We start from the raw sequence: 25,445 nt of genomic DNA on the forward strand, positions 1-25,445 counted from the left end.
CAATCCGAATCTTGGAGTGCTTCCTCTACCCTGTGTGGCTCAATAGAGGAAACAAAAGAGTAATGTTCACAAAAATGTGCAACACGAGATCGAGTAGTTACCCCCTTATGAATGTCGCCGAGGATGGTGTCGACGGGGTGATCTCGTTGGATTGCTTGGTGGACTCTTGGGTGTGGCGGCCTTTGCTCTTCATCCTCCTTGTCTTGATCATTTGCATCTCCCCCTTGATCTATGCCGTCATCTTGAGGTGGCTCATTTGATTGATCTTCTTCTTCATCAACTTGAGCCTCTTCCTCATTTTGAGTTGGTGGAGATGCTTGCGTGGAGGAGGATGGTTGATCTTGTGCATTTGGAGGCTCTTCGGAATCCTTAGGACACACATCCCCAATGGACATGTTCCTTAGCGCGATGCATGGAGCCTCTTCAATACCTGTCTCATCAAGATCAACTTGCTCTACTTGAGAGCCGTTAGTTTCATCAAACACAACGTCACAAGAGACTTCAACTAGTCCAGTAGACTTGTTAAAGACCCTATATGCCCTTGTGTTTGAGTCATAACCAAGTAAAAAGCCTTCTACAGTCTTAGGAGCAAATTTAGATTTTCTACCTCTTTTAACAAGAATAAAGCATTTGCTACCAAAGACTCTAAAATATGAAATGTTGGGCTTTTTACCGGTTAGGAGTTCATATGATGTCTTCTTGAGGATTCGGTGAAGATATAACCGGTTGATGGCGTAGCAAGCGGTGTTGACCGCCTCGGCCCAAAACCGATCCGAAGTCTTGTACTCATCAAGCATGGTCCTTGCCATGTCTAATAGAGTTCGATTCTTCCTCTCCACTACACCATTTTGTTGTGGCGTGTAGGGAGAAGAGAACTCATGCTTGATGCCCTCCTCCTCAAGAAAGCCTTCAATTTGAGAATTCTTGAACTCCGTCCTGTTGTCGCTTCTAATTTTCTTGATCCTTAATCCGAACTCATTTTGAGCCCGTCTCAAGAATCCCTTTAAGGTCTCTTGGGTGAGAGATTTTTCCTGCAAAAAGAATACCCAAGTGAAGCGAGAATAATCATCCACAATAACTAGACAGTACTTACTCCCGCCGATGCTTATGTAAGCGATCGGGCCGAATAGATCCATGTGTAGGAGCTCCAGTGGCCTGTCGGTTGTCATTATGTTCTTATGCGGATGATGGGCTCCAACTTGCTTTCCTGCCTGGCATGCGCTACAAATCCTGTCTTTCTCAAAATGAACATTTGTTAATCCTAAAATGTGTTCTCCCTTTAGAAGCTTATGAAGATTCTTCATCCCAACATGGGCTAGTCGGCGATGCCAGAGCCAACCCATGTTAGTCTTAGCAATTAAGCAAGTGTCGAGTTCAGCTCTATCAAAATCTACCAAGTATAGCTGACCCTCTAACACTCCCTTAAATGCTATTGAATCATCACTTCTTCTAAAGACAGTGACACCTACATCAGTGAATAGACAGTTGTAGCCCATTTGACATAATTGAGATACGGAAAGCAAATTGTAATCTAAAGAATCTACAAGAAAAACATTGGAAATAGAATGGTCAGGAGATATAGCAATTTTACCAAGACCTTTGACCAAACCTTGATTTCCATCCCCGAATGTGATAGCTCGTTGGGGATCTTTGTTTTTCTCATAGGAGGAGAACATCCTTTTCTCCCCTGTCATATGGTTTGTGCACCCGCTGTCGAGTATCCAACTTGAGCCCCCGGATGCATAAACCTACAAAACAAGTTTAGTTCTTGACTTTAGGTACCCAAATGGTTTTGGGTCCTTTGGCATTAGACACAAGAACTTTGGGTACCCAAACACAAGTCTTTGACCCCTTGTGCTTGCCCCCAACATACTTGGCAACTACTTTGCCGGATTTGTTAGTCAACACATAAGATGCATCAAAAGTTTTAAATGAAAGACTATGTTCATTTGATGCACTAGGAGTTTTCTTAGGCAACTTAGCACGGGTTGGTTGCCTAGAACTAGATGTCTCACCCTTATACATAAAAGCATGATTTGGGCCAGAGTGAGACTTCCTAGAATGAATTCTCCTAATTTTGCTCTCAGGATAACCGGCAGGGTACAAAATGTAACCCTCGTTATCCTGAGGCATGGGAGCCTTGCCCTTTACAAAATTAGACAATCTTTTAGGAGGGGCATTAAGTTTGACATTGTCTCCCCTTTGGAATCCAATGCCATCCTTGATGCCCGGGCGTCTCCCACTATAGAGCATACTTCTAGCAAATTTAAATTTTTCATTTTCTAAGTTATGCTCGGCAATTTTAGCATCTAATATTGCTATATGATCATTTTGTTGTTTAATTAAAGCCATATGATCATGAATAGCATTGATATCAACATCTCTACATCTAGTACAAATAGTGACATGCTCAATGGTAGATGTAGATGGTTTGCAAGAATTAAGTTCAACAATCTTAGCATGTAGAATATTATTTTTATCTCTAAGATCGGAAATTGTAACTTTGCAAACATCAAAATCTTTAGCCTTAGCAATCAAATTTTCATTTTCTAATCTAAGACTAGCAAGAGAAATGTTCAATTCTTCAATCCTAGCAAGCAAATCATCATTATTATCTCTAGGGTTGGGAATTGAAACATTGCAAACATGAGAATCAACCTTAGCTATCAAATTAGCATTTTCACTTCTAAGGTTGTCTATTGTTTCATGGCAAGTGCTTAGCTTACTAGATAATTTTTGACATTTCTCAATTTCTAGAGCATAAGCATTTTTAACCTTAACATGTTTCTTGTTTTCTTTAATTAGACAGTCCTCTTGGGAGTCCAAAAGGTCATCCTTTTCATGAATAGCACTAATTAATTCATTTAATTTTTCTTTTTGTTCCATGTTAAGATTGGCAAAAAGGGTACGCAAGTTATCCTCCTCATCACTAGCATTTTCATCACTAGAGGTTTCATATTTAGTGGAGGATCTTGATTTTACCTTCTTCCTTTTGCCGTCCTTTGCCATGAGGCACTTGTGGCCGACGTTGGGGAAGAGAAGTCCCTTGGTGACGGCGATGTTGGCGGCGTCCTCGTCGTCAGAGGAGTCGCTAGAGCTTTCGTCGGAGTCCCACTCCCGGCAAACATGGGCATCGCCGCCCTTCTTCTTGTAGTACCTCTTCTTCTCCTTTCTTCTCCCCTTCTTGTCGTCGCCTCGGTCACTGTCACTAGATATAGGACATTTAGCAATAAAATGACCGGGCTTACCACACTTGTAGCAAACCTTCTTGGAGCGGGACTTGTAATCTTTCCCTCTCCTTTGTTTGAGGATTTGGCGGAAGCTCTTGATGACGAGCGCCATTTCCTCATTGTCGAGTTTGGAGGCGTTTATTGGTTGTCGACTTGGCGTAGACTCCTCCTTCTTTTCCTCCGTCGCCTTGAATGCGACGGGTTGAGCTTCGGATGTGGATGGATCATCAAGCTCGTTGATCTTCCTCAAGCCTTCGATCATGCACTCAAAACTTACAAAATGCCCGATTACTTCCTCGGGGGTCATTTTAGTATATCTAGGATTACCACGAATTAATTGAACTTGAGTAGGGTTAAGGAAAATAAGAGATCTTAGAATAACCTTAACCACTTCATGGTCATCCCACTTTACGCTCCCGAGGTTGCGCACTTGGTTCACCAAGGTCTTGAGCCGGTTGTACATATGTTGTGGCTCCTCCCCTTTGCGAAGCCGGAACCGACCGAGCTCCCCCTCGATCGTTTCCCGCTTGGTGATCTTTGTAAGCTCATCTCCCTCGTGTGCGGTTTTGAGCACATCCCAAACCTCCTTGGCGCTCTTCAACCCTTGAACTTTGTTATACTCCTCTCTACTTAAAGAGGCGAGGAGTATCGTTGTTGCTTGTGAGTTGAAGTGCTCGATTTGGGCCACCTCATCCTCATCATAATCCTTATCCCCTACGGATGGTACCTGTGCACCAAACTCAACAACATCCCATATACTTTTGTGGAGTGAGGTTAGATGAAATCGCATTAAATCACTCCACCTAGCATAATTTTCACCATCAAAAGTTGGTGGTTTGCCTAATGGGACGGAAAGTAAAGGTGTATGTTTAGAAATGCGAGGATAGTGTAGGGGGGTCTTACTAAACTTCTTACGCTCTTGGCGTTTAGAAGTTACGGAGGGCGCATCGGAGTCGGAGGTCGATGTTGATGAAGTGTCGGTCTCGTAGTAGACCACTTTCCTCATCCTCTTTTGCTTGTCTCCGCTACGATGCGGCTTGTGGGAAGAAGATTTTTCCTTCTTCTCTTTGTGGTGAGAAGAAGATTTCTTCTCCTTCCCTTTGTTGGAGGAGCTCTTCTTCTTCTCCCTCCTCTTGGTGCGGGACTCTTCCGATGAAGTGCTCCCGTGGCTTGTAGTGGGCTTTTCGCCGGTCTCCATCTCCTTCTTGGTGTGATCTCCCGACATCACTTCGAGCGGTTAGGCTCTAATGAAGCACCGGGCTCTGATACCAATTGATAGTCGCCTAGAGGGGGGGGTGAATAGGGCGAAACTGAAATTTACAAATATAAACACAACTACAAGCCGGGTTAGCGTTAGAAATATAAACGAGTCTGTGAGAGAGGGCGCAAAACAAATCGCAAGCAAATGAAGAGTGTGACACGCGGATTTGTTTTACCGAGGTTTGGTTCTTGCAAACCTACTCCCCGTTGAGGAGGCCACAAAGGCCGGGTCTCTTTCAACCCTTCCCTCTCTCAAACGATCCCACAGACCGAGTGAGCTTTCTCTTCTCAATCACTTGGAACACAAGGTTCCCACAAGGACCACCACAAGTTTGGTGTCTCTTGTCTCAATTACAAGTGAGTTTGATCGCAATGAAAGAATCAAGAAAGAAGAAAGCAATCCAAGCGCAAGAGCTCGAAAGAACACAAGCAAATCACTCTCTCTAGTCACTATGGTGTTGTGTGGAATTTGGAGAGGATTTGATCTTTTGGTGTGTCTAGAATTGAATGCTAGAGCTCTTGTAGTAGTTGGGAAGTGGAAAACTTGGATGCAATGAATGGTGGGGTGGTTGGGGTATTTATAGCTCCAACCACCAAAAGTGGCCGTTGGGAGGCTGTCTGCTTGATGGCGCACCGGACAGTCCGGTGCACACCGGACATGTCCGGTGCCCCCGCCATGTCATCACTGCCGTTGGATTCTAACCGTTGGAGCTTCTGACTTGTGGGCCCGCCTGGGTGTCCGGTGCACACCGGACATCTACTGTTCCTTGTCCGGTGTGCCAGTATGGGCACGCCTGACTTCTGCGCGCGCTGCGCGCGCATTTAATGCTCTGCAGGTAGCCGTTGGCGCGAGTTAGCCGTTGCTTCGGAGCTGCACCGGACAGTCCGGTGCACACCGGACATGTCCGGTGAATTATAGCGGACTAGCCGTTGGAGTTTCCCGAAGCTGGCGAGTTCCTGAGGCCGACCTTTCTTGGAGCACCGGACACTGTCCGGTGTACACCGGACAGTCCGGTGAATTATAGCGGAGTCGCCTCTGGAAATTCCCGAAGGTGGCGAGTTTGCGTTGGAGTCCTCTGGTGCACCGGACATGTCCGGTGGTGCACCGGACAGTCCGGTGTGCCAGACCAGAGGTGCCTTCGGTTGACCCTTTGCTCCTTTGTTGAATCCAAAACTTGATCTTTTTATTGGCTGAGTGTGAACCTTTTACACCTGTATAATCTATACACTTGGGCAAACTAGTTAGTCCAATTGTTTGTGTTGGGCAATTCAACCACCAAAATTATATAGGAACTAGGTGTAAGCCTAATTCCATTTCAGTTTTCAAGTCTATTTCAAACCAAGTCATAGGTATATTGAAAGGGAATTGGAGTCTTCGGCGCCGTCACTCCAAGCAACTCTCCATTCTTGGGGGAGAAAAGCATGAGCATCAAAGAAAAGGACTTTGTCTTTGGGGGAGAAAGTAAGAGCCCAAGGCAAAAGGACCGGACTTCGACTTTGGTATAATCTTAACTCATTCATTTATGACCAAAGGGGAAGAAAGCACTTCGAGGGCTCTAATGATTCCGTTTTTGGCGATTCATGCCAAAGGGGGAGAGAGTAAGAGCCCAAAGCAAAAGGACCGCACACCACCACCAATTTCAAAAACTTCGTGTTTTCCAAGAATATTATCAATTGGTTTCCTATTATGTTCAAAAGGGGGAGAAAGTAGTATTTCAAAAATTATCAAAACCCTCTTGAACACTAAGAGGAGGATCTCATTTAGGGGGAGTTTTTGTTTAGTCAAAGGAAAAGCATTTGAAACAGGGGAGAAAATTTCAAATCTTGAAAATGCTTCTCAAAATCTTATTCATTTGCCTTTGACTATTTGCAAAAAGAACTTTGAAAAAGATTTACAAAAGAGTTTGCAAAAACAAAACTTATGGTGCAAGCGTTGTCCAAAATGTTAAATAAGAAAGAAACGATCCATGCATATCTTGTAAGTAGTTAGATTGGCTCAATTCCAAGCAACCTTTACACTTACATTATGCAAACTAGTTCAATTATGCACTTCTATATTTGCTTTGGTTTGTGTTGGCATCAATCACCAAAAAGGGGGAGATTGAAAGGGAATTAGGCTTACACCTAGTTCCTAAATAATTTTGGTGGTTGAATTGCCCAACACAAATAATTGGACTAACTAGTTTGCCCAAGTGTATAGATTATACAGGTGTAAAAGGTTCACACTCAGCCAATAAAAAGATCAAGTTTTGGATTCAACAAAGGAGCAAAGAGGCAACCGAAGGCACCTCTGGTATGGAGGCACCGGACTGTCCGGTGTACACCGGACAGTGTCCGGTGCACCACCGGACAGTGTCCGGTGCACCAGAGGACTCCAACGCAAACTCGCCACCTTCGGGAATTTCCGGAGGCACTCGCGCTATAATTCACCGGACTGTCCGGTGTACACCGGACAGTGTCCGGTGCACCCAGGAAGAGCGTCCTCAGGAACTCGCCGACTTCGGGAATCTCCAACCGCTAGTCCGCTATAATTCACCGGACATGTCCGGTGTGCACCGGACTGTTCGGTGCAACTCCGGAGCAACGGCTATTCGACGCCAACGGCTACCTGCGACGCAATTAATGCGCGCTCTGCGCGCGCAGAAGGCAGGCGCGCCCATACTGGCGCACCGGACAAGGAACAGTAGATGTCCGGTGTGCACCGGACATCCAGGCGGGCCCACAAGTCAGAAGCTCCAACGGTCAGAATCCAACGGCACTGATGACGTGGCGGGGGCACCGGACATGTCCGGTGTGCACCGGACTGTCCGGTGCGCCATCGAACAGACAGCCTCCCAACGACCACTTTTGGTGGTTGGGCCTATAAATACCCCAACCACCCCACCATTCATTGCATCCAAGTTTTCCACTTCTCAACCACTTACAAGAGCTAGGCATTCAATTCTAGACACACCAAAAGAGATCAAATCCTCTCCAATTCCACAAAAGACTTTAGTGATTAGAGAGAGAGATTTGCCGTGTTCTTTTGAGCTCTTGCGCTTGGATTGCTTCTTTTCTTTCTCACTTGTTCTTGTGATCAAAACTCCATTGTAATCAAGGCAAGAGGCACCAATTGTGTGGTGGCCCTTGCGGGGAAGTTTTGTTCCCGGCTTTGATTTGAGAAGAGAAGCTCACTCGGTCCGAGGGACCGTTTGAGAGAGGGAAGGGTTGAAAGAGACCCGGCCTTTGTGGCCTCCTCAACGGGGAGTAGGTTTGCGAGAACCGAACCTCGGTAAAACAAATCCACGTGTCACACTCTTCATTTGCTTGTGATTTGTTTTGCACCCACTCTCGCGGACTCGTTTTATATTTCTAACGCTAACCCGGCTTGTAGTTGTGTTTATATTTGTAAATTTCAGTTTCGCCCTATTCACCCCCCCTCTAGGCGACTATCACTTGCTACATTTGTGTTCTTGTGTGTTGCTACTCCCTCCCTTACTCTTGTTCTTGATTGTGATCATATTGTGTAAGGTGTGAGAGACTCTAACTTGTGGAGATTCCTCACAAACGGAAATATACCGTAAAGAAGGCAATCGTGGTACTCAAGTTTGATCTCTAGATCACTTGGGAGGGGTTGAGTGCAACCCTCGTCTATTGGAACACCACAACATGGAGGTAGTCTTCGACCGAACCACGAGATAAATCGTCGTGTCTCATTGTCTACTCACTTTCATTGCGATTTTGTTCTTCCTAGATCTCTACTTCACTTTCATTATTACTCTAGTTTTTATATACATCTCGTGAGAGCAATTAAGGATGCATTTGGTTGAGGGACAGTTGAGAAAAGTCAGGACAGGGACGTTCTCTGGCGTCCTCTCTTGTCCCTCCAATTTTGAAGGACAACTAAGGACAACACTCTGGTAGTCCTGATCCTGAACCAAACAACTTTATTTAAGGGGTCGTCCTATCTCATCTCGTTCTATCGTTACAACCAAATGCATCTTAAGCGAAGAAATTCTTCTTCTATTCTTAATAATGATTTGTTATTCTAAATTACATTTAAAACCCATGCTGATAAAAAATCGAGGTTAAAGTACTGTGATATGTACTGAAATGATTGTTTATGCCACAATAAAAAAAATTCGATGCACTCGTGAGAATCACCTTACTAACTCAAATATCATATTTCCTGGATTTAGAAATTATCCATACTAGGGCTTGTTCGGTTATTCCCAATACACATGGATTGGATGGGATTGGAAAAAATTGAGAAGAAGGTTGACTTGTTTGGGATTAAAACCCATCCAATCCCACTCAATCCACATGGATTGAGAGCTAACCGAACAAGCCCCTACTGTTTTCACCCTGCCTATGATAGGCATGGATAAAGCCAAACAAGAATGCTCTCCCACCGTGCCCCACGAGCCAAGCAACTGTTTCGGTCATTGACACCAGCGACCTCGCCGCAGGGCCCACACTACATGACCGACAGCTCGCGGGTTGTATTCCCGGCCGCCAGCGTAGCAGAAGCGAGGTTTCCTCCAATCGATCTGTACGCCCTCCCCACCGGCCGGTCGCGCACCTCCACCAACCTGCTCGCTCCGTCCGTCGCCGTCGCCGACCCGCCACCATCTCCGCCCTCCAAAACCCTACTACCCCTGTAGCCTGCAGCCCCGTGCCCGCCATGGCTACCAACGGCAGCTCCGTGGTACGCGCGTCAAGGCCTAGTATGTCAGCTTCTGTTTCAGATTGGTAGTGTTTTTGTTGATGTTTTTTATGGCGGTGGGGGATTTTGCAGAGGGTTCGGGACACGGAGAGCAGCCTGGAGAAGGTGAAGCGGCAGCTGTCGTCGGGGTCCGGGAGGTACCTGCTGCAAGGGCCCCTGCTCAAGCGATCTGAGACGGTATGACAATTCCTGGCCCAAGTCAAGTCGTTCATTGGGTGATGGATTGCATTTGTTTGATTAAGCGTGTGAAGATTTGAACTTGGTGCTAGATTTTGTTAACCGTAGGGCTGAGGTGTTGAAGGGTTCAGCTTTGTCACTGAATTTTGGTGTTAGTATAGGTTGATTATGTAGTAGTAACTGATATGGTTAGTTGTGGGGGCTGTATCATTAGATTGCGTGGGTGGAAATGTGAATGGTGGGGATGACTACACATTGCATAGGAACTCTGTTAGAAAGTACTATTGGGTGATTCACCTGGACCAACTGTTTTCGTATGCACAACTGTATGATACTAGTGAACATAGTTTTTGTCTTTTCCTGATGAGGCTGTCCTTGTGAGTTTTATCTAATAATATCATCCTCCAAACCCTTATGGCCTTTCAAGCAGTTACGGAAATGGAATGAACGATGGGTCATATTGGATCCGACATCTGGGAAGATGGAATACAAGTATGGAACCTTGCCTGTTTAATAACCGGGAATGCCAAGTAAAATTACAACTAATACCTGATCAGAAGCCACTGATGTATTGGTGCAGACTCCGGAGAAATGAAACTGTCATTAAGGGCAGTGTTCTTAAGGCGTCGCCTAGGCGTCGCCTAGGCGACGCCTAGGCGTCCAGGCGCCCGGGCAAAACTGGCCGCCTTGCTCGCCATACCCGCCTAGGCGTCGCCTAGGCGCCGCCTAGGCGCTAAGGCGGTTGGCTGGTGCACTTGCTCGCCTAGGCGCCGTAAGAACACTGATTAAGGGGACCATTCTGTTTGATGCCTCAAGCACCATTACTTTATCTCCTGTGAACTTTCAGTAAGATTGGATCATGAACGTAACCTTTACATAGCATGTCGTATCTAAGTTTTTAGCGTTATAACCTATAATTATTGCTCAACTTTTTGCAGAGGGATGCCAAAATACGATGGCTGCTGCTTCTGTATCCTGTTTTCCTATATTTTGGTCAAAGAGATTATTGTTTCAGAAAGAGTTTCTTAAATAGTTATAGAGGAATCACATGGTTTAAGGTTTTACTGTTCCTTTACTGTATTTAGACATTGGGACTCCTCAAAAGAAGGAATACTTTCTTTGCGCTGAAACTCCTGGTGCTGCAAAAGCTTGGGTATCTACATTACAGTAAGCTTTCTGACCCCTGACCAGTTAGTACATTCCACAGTTTTGCTTGTTTCGCACTTCTGTCTCTTGTATATTGATAGGCAGAGTACCTAGCAAACCTTTATCTCAGTGCAAGAATGCAGACTCCAATACGAGAGTGGAGTGTTATCCATTTGAGCTACTCAATGTTGAGTTATATCCCTGTTGCTGCATCCTGACTATAGTTTTGTGTGCTTTGCTGCTATGGTATTATCTCCTTTGTGTGGTTAAAACACAACATTGGAGTCAATCTCATTGCTGCATCATGACTAGTTCTTTGTTGGTATGAAACAGCGCAACTCAGTTAGTCTTACGAGCTCATAAAGAGGCAGTAAATTCTTTGGCTGGGAATGGCTCTCCAGCTACATTAGGCACAGTTGCTACTGCAGTTGCTAATGCTAATGCAACAGCCATGGAGGCTACCAAGGAGATAGAAGCTGCACTAAAGGTTTCAATGAGGGCAGCCCTTGGGTTGGGTACAAATAACTCCAACGATGGCCAACTTGATGACCTAACAATCATGAAGGTCTGCATTCATCTCTTAATGATGTTCACTTCATTTTTGTTCAAAAATGCTTTGTGGAGCTTTTTAAAATCAATTTTAAATGATAGGCTGTGATAGAAATATAGAATCTACATTTAGTTGCAACTCAAGAAATATATCTGCTTTGAAGTTAAAAGTTTACTTCTATGGTAATTATATTACTACACATGCATGTTTTCTTCAGTATTTTGACACCATTAAGTGTAGTTGAGATGTCTAAGGAAAAATACAACGCACTCAACAAATTTAGAGAAAATTTGGAAGAATAGAATGCTCCATGCTGTTATATGCAGTTGAATTTGGTTTCTTTGGGAAGCTAAAAAGTTTTTTGGTCTCGTCCTTCCTATTATTTGCTCGTTTAGAAATTTCACAATTTACATTGCCAAACTTTTTTCAGATGTATTTGTGCTGCGAGTGCAAGAGTCATGATTCATGAATGTGACATTCTTAATTTTATCTGCGTGCATGCTTTGATCAATCCTTCTTACCCAGTTTTTTGCTCTCCCAGGAGACTCTACGAGTGAAAGATGAGGAATTGCAACATTTGGCCAAGGATATACGTTCTCGAGATGCTACAATAAATGAAATAGCAGACAAACTAACAGAAACCGCAGAGGCTGCAGAAGCTGCTGCTTCGGCAGCTCTCACAATGGATGAACAGAGGCGACTTTTGTGTTTGGAGATTGAGCGACTAAAACAAGCCTTGGAAAGACAAGTAGAACAATCAATGCTGAAGGTAAATGTTCTATATCATTTTTTATGTGTTAGTTCTCTGAATTCATGGTGCTAATATGGTCCTGTGGGCATTGCAGCTTAGACAGTCCGAAGAGAAGGTCATCAGCCTGAGCAAAGAGAAGGAGCAGTTGATGAAGGAAAGAGACGCTGCGTTTCAAGAGGCTCATATGTGGCGCGTCGAACTAGGAAAAGCCAGGGAGCAAGCAGTGATACAGGAAGCAACTATTGCCCGGACCGAGGAGAAGGCAAGAGTCTCCGAAGCAGATGCTGCAGCTCGGATTAAGGAAGCTGCTGAAAAACTGCGTACTGTTGAGAAAGAAAAGGAGGAGCTTCTAGCCCTGGTTGGTGTTCTCCAGTCACAAGTCCAGAGGTTCGTTCTCACTCCTACAATAGATATGCAATCAAAATGCGTAGTATACATGGAATATAGACGTATCTTTTTTTTTACACTGTGATGGCTAATAACCAGAACACAAACTCACTGATGCAGAGAGCAGAGCAGCACAAAGCAAGTGTGTGGGGAGAGGTCTGAGTCGTGTTCAGGCGCCGACAGCCCCCCTCCCCTGACAAAGCATGTTGATGCATCGGACGATGACGTGGACAAAGCCTGCGTGAGTGACTCTAGATCAGTGCTGGTGTCGAGCGACAGCACTGAGGTCCAGCTGGCTGTGGACGGGGTGGACATCCGTCCTGTCGGCGACGCAGAGTGGGGTGGCTTCCAGCAGTCAGATGCGCTGATCGCTGATGTCCGTGAGGTCTCCCCAGAGGCAGATGGAGGCAGCTTGGACATTCCTGTGGTCAACCCTCCACCGATCAGTGATCATGTTCAGGGAGGCGCAACTCATCCCTGAAGGCCTGAGGTTGCTGGCTTGCTGCTGCCTTCCGAGATTGGTGTGGTTGCTGGGAAACCGATAGGGATGTCTAAATCTGGAGAGTCGCCGTTGAGGGTGCATATTGCATCGATGCGATTGTATGTCCATTGAGGTATACGATTGAATAAAAAGGTAGTAACTGTGTCTGGCTGTGGGATTGTAAATATTCGCCTCATTCCCTTTTGCTACGGCTATTCACGTGTGATATTTTAGCTCAGGTGGATGGATTGTGTGATATCCTGGTCAAGATTTAATAAAATTAATAGAGTATTTATACTAATAAGATATATCTTTTTTAAGCATGTCTCGAAAAAATCTCTAAGTTAAACCTCTAAGTTAAACGTGTTTTGGAATAAGTGATTAATCGGAAAGTTTACCTTGGAAAGTTTATCCTGATGCGTGAGCGAGGACAAAATGAAAGTGAACAAAATCTGAGCCAAAATAAACTAATCGGTTGGGTTACCCGTTGAAGTTCTGTTCTTATATTATATTCAGATGTACATCATGACATCTTCCTAGCAAAAATGAGCATTCTGATAGGATTATGGACTAGTAACTAAATAATTCACAGAAACATAAGCATGTTTTTCAATGGATTAGGGCACATGCTATAGTACTTGCCGTGGAGGCGAAACGCAATCACAATATCGAAACCTTACACTTTCAATGGATTAGGGCACGAGCAGTAGTAAACCTAGTAAAACAAATAAAACATACACACACGGTCGCACACAAGTTAAAACATTGACCGCTACGCCTCAACAGGACTGGGCCCTCTTGGGCTACCGGTGCTGCTCTGTTGCTCGTACTCCTGGCTTGGAAAAACATCAGGCAGCAGACTGGTCGAGATGTTGTTCGCGTGAAGCCACGTCAGCTCCCACAGGCTGTCGCCCCCGATCGTGCTCCTCTTCGCAAGGATGCCCTTGCTCTTCATCACGAGCAGGATGTTCTTGAGCAGGTCCGGGACCACCTCCTGCAGCCGGTCGCTCCGCTTGCCTCGGACCTTGACCTTGACGTACTTCTCCATCCGGCTCAGGACCCCCAGCCACAGCTTGCAGAAACTGCTTAGGCCGAAAAGGTCCGGCAAGAGCTGGAGGTATACCTTCGCAACCAGCTTCATGGCGAGCACAAGTGACCCTTCCATGTTTCTGTAGTCCTTCTGGGAGTGGTTCTGGCTGATCTCCAGCAAATCATCGAGCAAGGAGAATATGACGAGGTCAAAGGCATGGGACCACGTCGCGGACTGGAGGCAGAGTTCTCCCGTGGATGTTAGGCATCGCTGGAGAGAAGCCAGCGCATGGTTTCGCACCTCCTCCCTCTGATCCAGGCTCAGTTTCTTCAGTGCTTGCAGCAGCCTGAGCCACATCTCCCTTATCGCCTCCGGCCCTTTCTCGCCTTCTTCAAATGTCGTCGCTTTTATCTCTTGGGACCACAAGGCAAGGTTTCTGACGGAGTCGGACATCAAGTCCAGGGCACGGACAGACCTATCAGCTAAACCAACTCTAGACTCGGCAAACTGCCGTGCCGCATCGATGCAGAAGCCATAGTTCGCTAGTGAAAGGTGAGCCCCCTCTGTCATGATGAACACGATAGCCTCAAAACCGACTTCGGAAGCATCTGGATGGCGTGCTGTAATGGAGAGCAGCAATATTACTGTTCTCCAGCCCATCTGTGACTTTATATGTGCCGCATTTGCTTTGACGAGCCGTGCAACCTCCTGTGTGATGTTCTCACAATACGCATCTGCTACCCGTGCGTCGAGCTTGAGAACTAACTGCAACGACCTCAGTAATTCATCAGCAAGATTCTCCTTGTATGGTAGCAACCTCTGGCATATCCTCAGGAGTCCAAAAATAGCTTTCTCCACGAGAGCACACGGCATAACTGTGGACTGAACTATGCTGGCAATATGCTCGTATACACCTTGCCAGAGGAGCACGATCCTGTCTCGATTATTAAGGGTTATGGCAATCAGCAGCTCCAAGCAGAAAACTGCTGTATCCTCGTCATCAGGCGAACTGGCAACCTTTTGAGGCCGGCCTGCAGCCCAAATCAGAGCCTTGGCAAGTTGCAGTAGTGAATCAGGCTGCAAGAATTTGCTCTCTGTAAATATACTATCGATGCGGCATTTCTGAATTGTTTGAAGAGTCCTCTGGTGAGCGGCAAGTTGCTGCTCAGTTGGTTGTGATCTTGGTTCTTCACTGTCAAGAGAGAGCAGCTGACTAAATCTTCCCATGAGTCCGGATGATTTGCGAGGTGTGCCCATCACTGGAATATGAGATGGGGGAACTGAACTAGGAGCAGCCTTTCGTTGGACTGCTTCAGCAGGAAGTTCGGAATCATCAGCTGCATCACTAGCAACACGGGCAGGGAGAAGCCCAAGTTTATGCAGCCTCAGGATGCAATCCAATACATTCCTCCAGCCGGTGCGTATATAATCCCCATATCTGTTAGCTATAGTAAATAATGTCTCAGTTGCCAACCTAGCTTTAAGGTCATCTCCAAAGGCAGTAACTGGCTCCTCAACCAAAGAAGTATTCAAGAGAGTCGTGAATTTGCATAGAGAAACAACAAGATCGTCCAGAACATCCTCGAGATGATGAAATGCAGATATCTTTGCAACACCCAAAAAGCCTTCTATACAAGTCAAAAGAACTTCTTCATGCTCCGAATGATCGAATACCACTGCAATGGCAGCAATAGTAGGGCCAGACATAACAGCAAACATATCATGGTCCAGGAAAGGCTGAGAGTCACCGATGATATATGGGGACGTAGATTTTGACTTCCGCATTAGATCTATCCAACGACTAGGAGACATTTCAAAATATCCCAAACCCTGCTCAGGTGTTGTCTTAATCTCATTTCGGCAGATTGAGTGATATAGCTCAGACAACATCTCACGTGGGAGATCACTGCCCCCATTTATGTTTCTATTGTTCTTGATGAAGTCGTCCTCAGTCATCTTCTTCTTCACTTGCATGTTATGCTGATCAGTGTTCAGCATTATAATGGAATATGACAGCAGTAGAGCAGTGTCCTTGTTTGCGAAAGACTGAGGGGACTGCTCATAGTATCTGTCTGAGAAGGCCTCAAGAACCCTCTGTATCTTCTGAGATTCACCAGGAAGCCGGAAAGTCTCCAAAAATAGACGCAGAGCTGTATCCAGGTTCATCTCCTGGAAATCAAAGGTCTGAGCGAACTCATGAAGCACCTGAACACAAAACTCATCATGATTGCCTAGGAAATCTCCAACAAGATTCTTATCCAAACCAGCTGTATAGCGGAAAAAACAAGCCACACTCTGGGGATCAAGCTTCTCAGGCAACAGATGAGTGCCTTGAAGAAACTCCAGACCTTTCTTTGGGTCCCTGTTGAAATGATCAGCACCAATCATTAGCCTCCTTTTGACATACTTCCTTTGACGGACAAACTTCACCCAATGCCGAGGATCAGAAAAGTTCTCACACTTAACAGTCCAGAAAGGAGTGTATTCATCAAGCTCCACAGGCAGGAGCTCAGGGCGTGAGACTGCATTCCCGATACGATCAGCCATCCCCTGAATCACAGCAATCAAACCTTCTAGAGCAAGAATGTGCATGGAAGATAAGGGGCAGTTGATAGGAAAAGCACTCTTTGATAGAAGATTTGCAAGCTCCTCAAAAACATTCCTGCAGGTTATATCACAGTCAAGATTGGCATACATCTCCACCATAAAATTTTTCTGTCGACAGAAGTCTACAAGAGCTTCCATTGCAACCTCCTGCTGATGATATGTTGCTCCAAAACGAGGTTGTGCAAGCCTTATAATTATACAAGAAAAAAAAGCCTCAAGCTGCAGCTTCAGCTCAGTCCGGAGATGATGGTAAAGGTTCAATGCAATACTGCATACTATTGAAAGGATGAGTGGACTCATTGACAACCCAAACTGCATTAAGTTTCTGAAAAGCTCATCTTGCACCAAGGACAACAGCTTTGGATGTTTCTGAATTGAAGACCCACCAAGCTCTATCGCTGAATTGATCAATTTAAGAGCAAACAAAGGAAGATCTTCATCTAAGCCAATCTGTTCAACAACATTGAGGAGAGAGCATAGAAAATGAAAGATCTCCACCATGCAAGGTACTCCATAAGGCTCTACAACAAGACCACTGCCATCTGCAGAATTCTCATCAGATGTACCTGTCTCGGACACATAGCTTCCATTACCATTTTCCATTTGTTTGATACCAAAAGGATGATTCATATCCATGCCACCCATCTGTCCATGGCATGCAAAAAACAATCAATAAACCGTTTCCATCGAGCAAAATTGCAAGCACATTGCACGTGCAATAATACTGTACTTGGCAGCAGTTCATAGTAGGGAAACAAACACCAAGGTGCACTTCAAACATCTAAAAGCCCTTTTTGATACTCAAATGAGTGAAACCTTTATTAGGAGTTAGACCGAGACCTTGTTTGTTTTTGTTCCACCTGGACAAAACCCAGACAAATACACACATGCATACAAGTACCAATTGGGTTACTTAACTGTAAAACCAACTTACTTATTTCACTATCTGGATGAAGCAAATCTCTGTGTGTTCCTAATTTTACCTATAAACATCAATATCCACGGCCTGAACAAGATTTCAGTTGGGAATTTAACAAGCTAGTTGAAAGTTGAAATGAATAAAAACATTTTTCTAAACTAAAACCTGCATGACCTTGCTCTCCTCTCACAACCACACGTAGAAATTCAATTGATAGTGAGCTGGTAGAGTTGCAGTGCCAGTAGCTATCATGATTTCAAAGTGACCAGGCATCCGAGCGAGAGCTGGGCGTGCCTGGACGGATAGGCGATAAGGCACCGCTATTCCCCAAGGCGAGCTGGGTACACTTGGACAACTAGGTGACGCCTTTGAAACAGGGGTAGTTATAGGAGTGGAGCTCAAAGGTGAAAAGGGGCCAAGAATGCTGCAATATTGTCACATAGGGCAACTTTGTTGCAGCGATGTCTCATCAATTGTCCATGCTGTTGTCCGAGGAAAGCTACATGAACAAAAGATACAATGCCCTTGCAGTGATGTCAATTTCTAAACATTTTTTCATGTTAGCAGAGCTGACCTGGTCGGATTATTAGCTTAGGAGCACCTGACTGAGTATTGGAGAATGTTTCTCAAGTCAGCTGATTTTGGCTCTGATTAGGGGGCAGTTTCAAGAGTTCAAGAACGAAGATCTTCTTCCACAACTTGTTGTGGCAAAAACTAAACATAGCCATACATGCAACAACATTGTCAGATTTACTCTGTTTGTACATTTTATCTAGCATAAAAGATAAACAATCACCGTTCCCCTGCCTCTCAGATCTACCTCACTGTTTCTACCATATAGTTTTATTTGTAATTTTCACTAAGCAGGGCACTACAGAAGCATTGCTAAGAGAGGTTATAACAGATCTCAAGTTACATGGTTCAAAAACTGTAACCTACAGCAAGGCATTGTTTCTGAAAAGTAGCACTTGTCATTTCATAATAACTGCATGAAAGGAAATTTCCATCCCACGCGTGTCATTTTCTACCACGCAAGTTTAGACCTACACAAGCGAACCCAAAGGCTTTACTCAGAATAGTGCTGAATTTGCTAATTAATTGTAAAATGCAGTTCATAGGATGCCACTGTGTGTTGTTGCCACTAATGTCTTATAGTATCCAGTAGTAAAATCGTTAGTCAAGAATGAGATACAGGGTTGACTGGCATTTGTAAGCTCGGCGCATGAGGTGTGACTATTAATAGCAGCAGCAAGCACTCTTTTACCTCTGGCTTGACAGCACCGTCAACTCCGTCAGCACCGCCTATCTGCGGGAGGCGTGCGAAGATGCATCGGATGAGTTCGTGCATCACGTGGCGCGAGAATCGCTGCAGGAGCTCGCCCTTGGCCGCGGCCTGGTGGACGACACGGAAGCAGGTGTTGACGGCGGTGCAGACATGCTGGTCCCCGAGCGCGGGCGCGGCGGGCGCGCGGAGGCAGGCGAGGAGCGCCTGCAGCATCCTCATGAGCACGGCCTCCTCGGCGGCGGGCTCGGTCCCGGCCTCGAACCGGCAGCTGGCGACGGCGTCGACGACCTCCCGGAGCGCGGCGCCCGGGAGCGCGGGGCCCGTGAGGGACATGACCTCGTGGAGCGCGGCGAGCGAGGCGGAGGTGGCGGCGGCGCCGGCGTCCTCGGAGCGGACGGCATCGAGGAAGGGCCGCAGCGCGGCGGCGGGGAGCGCGGCGGCGGCCGAGGGGGACGGCGAGAAGGCGAGGCGGCGGAGCCCGCGGAGGGAGGCAACGAGCGGGTGTTCGGCCGCGGCGTCGTCCGCGGCCGTGGCACGCGGGTGCCGGAGGCCCCGGCGCATGACGGCGAGCACGGTGCTGGCCTCGGCAGAGATCGCGCAGGCGAGGGCCGCCGGGTCGGGCCCGAGCCCGCCATCGGCGGGGGAGCGCGCGTGGTGGGGCTCCTCGGCGATGGGGTCGATGCCACCGGCGGCGGTGAGCATCCTGGGGCGGCCCATTTTGGGGGCGCGGCGGGTGGGCCCGGGCGGCTAGCGGCTAGGGTCCGGAGCGGGGAGCCGGCATGGGCGGCAGATCTGAAGAGAAGGGATCGGGGACAGCGAGGAGCAGAGCGGGGCCGTGCCCCGGTGGAGACGGCGAGGAGGTGTTGGGAGTAGGACGGAAGTTCGTGCGGGAGCGTGCCTGCCTGCCTGCCTTTTTCCTCGTGTCGGCTTTAATTTTTCAGCGCCGGGACGTCAGGAGGTGGAAGACGCCGTCAAGGTCCGTGTGGGTGTGGCTCGTGCTTGCGACCTCCGAGAAATTTGCCATTATGGAGGTCCTCAGGTGCGGCTTCGACGATTTAAAGGCGTAGACGAGGGTTATTATAAAAACTTAGAGAACAATCCACACTCCAAAATAGACATGACCACGCCATTACACGGATAGAAAAACGATTAGTATCGTTGATACTGTCGGTGTCTCCAGCGCCGTGAGCGCCGTCGAGGTGTCCCTTCTCTCCTCCTAGCAGACATCTTCCTTCTCTCCTCTCTCGCACGGGTGTCCCTTCTCTCCTCTCTCGCACCAGAGGCCTCCCTGCTCGCACCGTCTCGCTCGCACCAGTGGCCTCACTGCTCGCACCAGAGCCGCACCAGAGAGCAGCAGAGATCCCCCCACGGACGCGAGAGGGAGGGTTCTTGAGAGCACCTAGAGGGGGTGAATAGGTGATCCTGTAAAACTTGAACTTAATGCCACAAAGAACTTGGTTAAGCATTAGCACAGTATTGCCAAGTGGCTAGAGAAGAGTCTTAGCGAAACACAATAACCACAAGAGAATCAACACAGGTAGACACAGTGGTTTATCCCGTGGTTCGGCCAAGTACAACACTCGCCTACTTCCACGTTGTGGCGTCCCAACGGACGAGGGTTGCAATCAACCCCTCTCAAGCGGTCCAAAGACCCACTTGAATACCACGGTGTTTGCTTTTCTTTTCTATATCCCGTTCGCGAGGAATCTCCACAACTTGGAGTCTCTCGCCCTTACAAAGATGTTCACGAAGAAGCACGGAGTAAGGAAGGGATTAGCAACTCACACAAGACACAAAGATCACAGCAAATACGCACACACAAGACCCAGACTTAAGCTCAAAAGACTAGCACACTAGAACGGGGCTCAAATCACTAGAATGTCGAACAAGTGCGCAAGAATAGAGTGTGAGTGATCAAGAGTGCTCAAGGAATGCTTGGTTGTTCTCCTCCATGCGCCTAGGGGTCCCTTTTATAGCCCCAAGGCAGCTAGGAGCCGTTGAGAGCAATCCGGGAAGGCAATTCTTGCCTTCTGTCGCCTGGCGCACCGGACAGTCCGGTGCACCACCGGACACTGTCCGGTGCGGATCTCCTTCCTTATTTGGCGAAGCCGACCGTTGACACCTGGGAGCCATTGGTGCACCGGACACTATCCGGTGCACACCGGACAGTCTGGTGCCCCTTCTAGTCGTTGGCTTAGCCACGCGTCGCGCCCGGATTAAGCGGCCGACCGTTGGCCCGGCGACCGTTGGCTCACCGGACACTGTCCGGTGCACACCGGACAGTCCGGTGAATTATAGTCGTACGCCGTTTATTTCTTCCCGAGAGCAGCAAGTTCGCCTGAGCCAGCCTGGCGCACCGGACACTATCCGGTGCACCACCGGACAGTCCGGTGCACCCAGATAGAGTTGGCTTTGGCTGAACAAGGTCATCTCTTCTCCAATTCGATTTCTCCTGTTTCCAGCACTTAGACACAATACATTAGTCTCTAAAACAATGTACTAAGTCTGAGAAACATACCTTTTGACTTGATTTTCACTTTGTACACCACTTTGCATAGATCAACACTTAGGCACTTGTGTTGGACACTAAATCACCAAAATACTTAGAAATGGCCCAAGGGCACATTTCTCTTTCAATCTCCCCCTTTTTGGTGATTTATGCCAACACAACATGAAGCAAGTAGAACAAGTGCAAAATCACTTCAAATAAGAACTCAAAATTGTTTTGATTCAAATTTGACATATATGGATCATTCTTTGCCACCACTTGGTTTGTTTTTGCAAATCAAACTCAATTTCCTATCTCTAAGTCAAACACACTTGTAGAGACATAAAGAGAGTTGTTCCAATAGAAATTGATCACAGTATCAAAAACTCCCCCTATTTCCCATAATCCACCATTCTCCCCACAAGAGACTAACTTTTGATAATAAGAAGCAAATAAGAGTATTTTGACAAACAAAAACTCTAACTCTACTTTTTCAAAAAAATTCAGGTGGTAGCTGATCCATTTCTTGCTTTGGCCTTATTTTCTCCCCCTTTGGCATCAAACACCAAAACGGGATCAATTTTGGCCCTTTAACCCCATTGCCTCACCAAAATCTTCAACTGAGAGTAAAAAGGCAATAAGAGTACTAAGATGAACTTGGAAGAAGTTACTCTTTCATCGGAGTGCAGTGGAAGTCTTGCATGGTCCAAGTCCACCTTTTCCCTTTCAATCCACCTTCGAGACTAAATCAGGCAAACTCAAGCACACAGTTAGTCTCAAAGGGTCAAGTTGTAGCACATCTCCCCCTAAATTTGTGCATCACTTGCAAAGGACTTGTGAGGTCCGGGGAATGCATGTACAACTTGAGCACCATAAATAGCCAACACAATGCAAAAGGAACATGATCAAAGGCATAAACACATGTATGCTATAAATCAATCCAAGTTCCGCGAATCTAAGACATTGAGCTCACTACGCAACTTGCAAAAGGTCTGCTCATCTAAAGGCTTGGTAAAGATATCGGCTAGCTGGTTCTCGGAGCTAACATGAAACACTTCGATATCTCCCTTTTGCTGGTGGTCTCTCAAAAAGAGATGTCGGATGTTAATGTGCTTTGTGCGGCTGTGTTCAACAGGATTATCCGCCATGCGGATAGCACTCTCATTATCACATAGGAGTGGGACTTTGCTCAGATTGTAGCCAAAGTCCCTGAGGGTTTGCCTCATGCAAAGTAGTTGCGCGCAACACTGTCCTGCGGCAACGTACTCGGCCTCAGCGGTGGATAGGGCAACGGAAGTTTGTTTCTTAGAACTCCATGACACCAGGGACCTTCCTAAGAATTGGCACGTCCCTAATGTGCTCTTCCTATCGACCTTAAATCCAGCATAGTCGGAGTCTGAATATCCAATCAAGTCAAAGGTAGACCCCTTTGGATACCAGATCCCGAAGCAAGGCGTAGCGACTAAATATCTAAGAATTCGCTTCACAGCCACTAAGTGACACTCCTTAGGATCAGATTGAAATCTAGCACACATGCATACACTAAGCATAATGTCTGGTCTACTAGCACATAAATAAAGTAAAGACCCTATCATTGACCGGTATGCCTTTTGATAAACGGACTTACCTCCTTTGTTGAGGTCGGTGTGTTCGTCGGTTCCCATTGGAGTCTTTGCGGGCTTGGCGTCCTTCATCCCAAACCTCTTGATCAAATCTTGTGTGTACTTTGTTTGGGAGATGAAGGTCCCATCCTTGAGTTGCTTCACTTGGAACCCAAGGAAGTAGTTTAACTCGCCCATCATCGACATCTCGAACTTTTGAGTCATCACCCTGCTAAACTCTTCACAAGACTTTTGATTAGTAGAACCAAATATTATGTCATCGACATAAATTTGGCACACAAAAAGATCACCAAGTCTTAGTAAAAAGAGTTGGATCGGCTTTCCCAACCTTGAAAGCATTAGCAATTAAAAAGTCTCTAAGACATTCATACCATGCTCTTGGGGCTTGCTTAAGTCCATAGAGCGCCTTAGAGAGCTTACACACGTGGTCGGGGTACCGTTCATCCTCGAAGCCAGGGGGTTGCTCCACATACACCTCCTCCTTGATTGGCCTGTTGAGGAAAGCGCTCTTCACATCCATTTGGAACAACCTGAAAGAATGGTGAGCGGCATATGCTAGCAAAATACGAATGGACTCTAGCCTAGCCACAGGAGCAAAAGTCTCCTCAAAGTCCAAACCTGCGACTTGGGCATAACCTTTTGCCACAAGTCGTGCCTTGTTCCTTGTCACCACCTCGTGCTCGTCTTGTTTGTTGCGGAACACCCACTTGGTTCCCACAACATTTTGCTTGGGACGAGGCACCAGTGTCCAAACTTCATTTCTTTTGAAATTGTTGAGCTCCTCCTGCATGGCCAATACCCAGTCCGGATCTAGCAAGGCCTCTTCTACCCTGAACGGCTCAATAGAAGAGACAAAAGAGTAATGCTCACAAAAATTAACTAATCGAGATCGAGTAGTTACTCCCTTACTAATATCACCCAATATTTGGTCGACGGGATGATCCCTTTGAATCATTGCTCGAACTTGGGTTGGAGGTGCCGGTTGTGCTTCTTCTTCCATTACATGTTCATCTTGTGCTCCCCCTTGATCACACGCCTCCTGTTCATCATCTTGAGTTGGGGGTTGCACCATTGTTGAGGAAGAAGGTTGATCTTGCTCATCTTGTTCTTGTGGCCGCACATCTCTAATCGCCATGGTGCGTATTGCGGTCGTTGGAACCTCTTCTTCATCTACATCATCAAAATCAACAACTTGCTCTCTTAGAGAGCCATTAGTCTCATCAAATACAACGTCGCTAGAGACTTCAACCAAACCCGATGATTTGTTGAAGACTCTATACGCCTTTGTATTTGAGTCATAACCTAACAAAAACCCTTCTACGGCTTTGGGAGCAAATTTGGAATTCCTACCCTTCTTCACTAGAATGTAGCATTTACTCCCAAAAACTCAAAAATACGAAACATTGGGTTTGTTACCGGTTAGTAGCTCATACGACGTCTTCTTGAGGAGGCGATGAAGGTAGACCCTGTTGATGGCGTGGCAAGCCGTGTTCACGGCTTCCGACCAAAAGCGCTCGGGGGTCTTGAACTCTCCAAGCATCGTCCTCGCCATGTCTATAAGTGTCCTGTTCTTCCTCTCTACCACACCATTTTGCTGTGGTGTGTAGGGAGCGGAGAACTCGTGCTTGATCACTTCCTCCTCAAGGTACTCCTCCACTTGAAGGTTCTTGAACTCGGACCCATTGTCGCTCCTTATCTTTTTCACCTTGAGCTCAAACTCGTTTTGAGCTCTCCTTAGGAAGCGCTTGAGGGTCCCTTGGGTTTCAGATTTATCCTGCAAAAAGAATACCCAAGTGAAGCGGGAAAAGTCGTCAACTATAACAAGACCATACTTACTTCCTCCTATACTTAGATAGGCGACGGGTCCGAAGAGGTCCATGTGAAGCATCTTCAAAGGTCTTGATGTGGTCATCACATTTTTGGTGTGATGAGAGCTTCCCACCTGTTTGCCTGCTTGACAAGCTGCACAAGGTCTATCTTTTTCGAGTTGCACATTAGTTAAACCTATCACGTGTTCTCCCTTTAGAAGCTTGTGAAGGTTCTTCATCCCCACATGTGCCAAGCGGCGATGCCACAGCCAGCCCATGCTAGTCTTAGCAATTAAGCATGCATCTAGACTGGCCTCCTCTTTTGTAAAATCAACTAAGTTTGTCGTCTAATACACCCTTAAAAGCTAGTGAACCATCACTTCTTGTAATGACAGACACATCTACATTTGTGAATAGACAATTATATCCCATATTGCATAATTGACTAACAGATAACAAATTATATCCAAGAGACTCAACTAAAAACACATTAGATATAGAGTGCTCGGATGAAATAGCAATTTACCTAACCCTTTTACCTTGCCTTGATTCCCATCACCGAATATTATTGAATCTTGGGAATCCTTGTTTTTGACGTAGGAGGTGAACATCTTCTTCTCCCTCGTCATATGGTTTGTGCATCCGCTGTCGATAATCTAGCTTGAACCCCCAGATGCATAAACCTGCAAGGCAAATTTAGGCTTGGGTCTTAGGTACCCAACTCTTGTTGGGTCCTACAAGGTTAGTCACAATTGTCTTAGGGACCCAAATGCAAGTTTTGTCTCCCTTGCATTTTGCACCTAATTTCCTAGCAATTACCTTCCTATCCTTTCTACAAATGGCAAATGAAGCATTGCAAGCATGATATATTGTAGAAGGTTCATTAATTTTCCTAGGGACATTAACACCATTTCTCCTAGGCATGTGATTAATAGCATTTCTCCTAGCTACATTTCTACCATGCATATAGGAAGAACTAGAAGCAATCATAGCATATGA

General features: G+C 46.3%; 2 protein-coding genes across 5 annotated transcripts; one reads left to right on the top strand and one right to left on the bottom strand.

The window, feature by feature from the left end:
• The first annotated feature begins 8,888 nt into the window (after positions 1-8,888).
• LOC100286185 (PH domain containing protein) lies at positions 8,889-12,991 on the top strand. Of its 4 annotated transcripts, none has more exons than XM_035968115.1 (11): positions 8,889-9,177; positions 9,268-9,372; positions 9,803-9,864; positions 9,953-9,986; positions 10,163-10,218; positions 10,311-10,342; positions 10,458-10,539; positions 10,852-11,083; positions 11,610-11,837; positions 11,914-12,206; positions 12,327-12,991. In XM_035968115.1, exons 1-11 carry the CDS (start codon positions 9,154-9,156, stop codon positions 12,685-12,687), a joined length of 1,509 nt encoding a protein of 502 aa, XP_035824008.1. In that variant the 5' UTR covers positions 8,889-9,153; the 3' UTR covers positions 12,688-12,991. The 4 variants fall into 4 exon arrangements, with proteins under 4 accessions (XP_035824008.1, NP_001152545.2, NP_001385648.1 ...); NM_001159073.2 differs by having other exon boundaries at positions 9,001-9,177; positions 9,953-9,980; NM_001398719.1 differs by having other exon boundaries at positions 9,001-9,177; positions 9,953-10,218; positions 12,327-12,985.
• A 274-nt stretch (positions 12,992-13,265) lies between these two features.
• Positions 13,266-19,494, bottom strand: LOC103626007 (ARF guanine-nucleotide exchange factor GNOM). The gene is made up of 2 exons (XM_008646391.3): positions 18,508-19,494; positions 13,266-16,969 (listed from the first exon to the last, which is right to left on the bottom strand). The coding sequence occupies exons 1-2, from the start codon at positions 19,243-19,245 to the stop codon at positions 13,460-13,462; spliced, it is 4,248 nt and encodes a 1,415-aa protein (XP_008644613.1). The 5' UTR covers positions 19,246-19,494; the 3' UTR covers positions 13,266-13,459.
• Positions 19,495-25,445: the final 5,951 nt, after the last annotated feature.

Source organism: Zea mays, chromosome 5 (genome assembly GCF_902167145.1).
Source record: "Zea mays cultivar B73 chromosome 5, Zm-B73-REFERENCE-NAM-5.0, whole genome shotgun sequence".
Taxonomy (NCBI): domain Eukaryota; kingdom Viridiplantae; phylum Streptophyta; class Magnoliopsida; order Poales; family Poaceae; genus Zea; species Zea mays.

Excerpts from the sequence above, each read along its gene's own strand:
- LOC103626007 (XM_008646391.3), bottom strand. The coding sequence starts at position 19,245 with ATGGGCCGCCCCAGGATGCTCACCGCCGCCGGTGGCATCGACCCCATC. Across the intron at positions 16,970-18,507 it reads ACGGTGCTGTCAAGCCAGAG|ATGGGTGGCATGGATATGAA; the intron begins GTAAAAGAGTGC and ends TGCCATGGACAG.
- LOC100286185 (XM_035968115.1), top strand. The coding sequence starts at position 9,154 with ATGGCTACCAACGGCAGCTCCGTG. Across the intron at positions 9,178-9,267 it reads CTACCAACGGCAGCTCCGTG|AGGGTTCGGGACACGGAGAG; the intron begins GTACGCGCGTCA and ends GGGATTTTGCAG. Across the intron at positions 9,373-9,802 it reads TGCTCAAGCGATCTGAGACG|TTACGGAAATGGAATGAACG; the intron begins GTATGACAATTC and ends CCTTTCAAGCAG.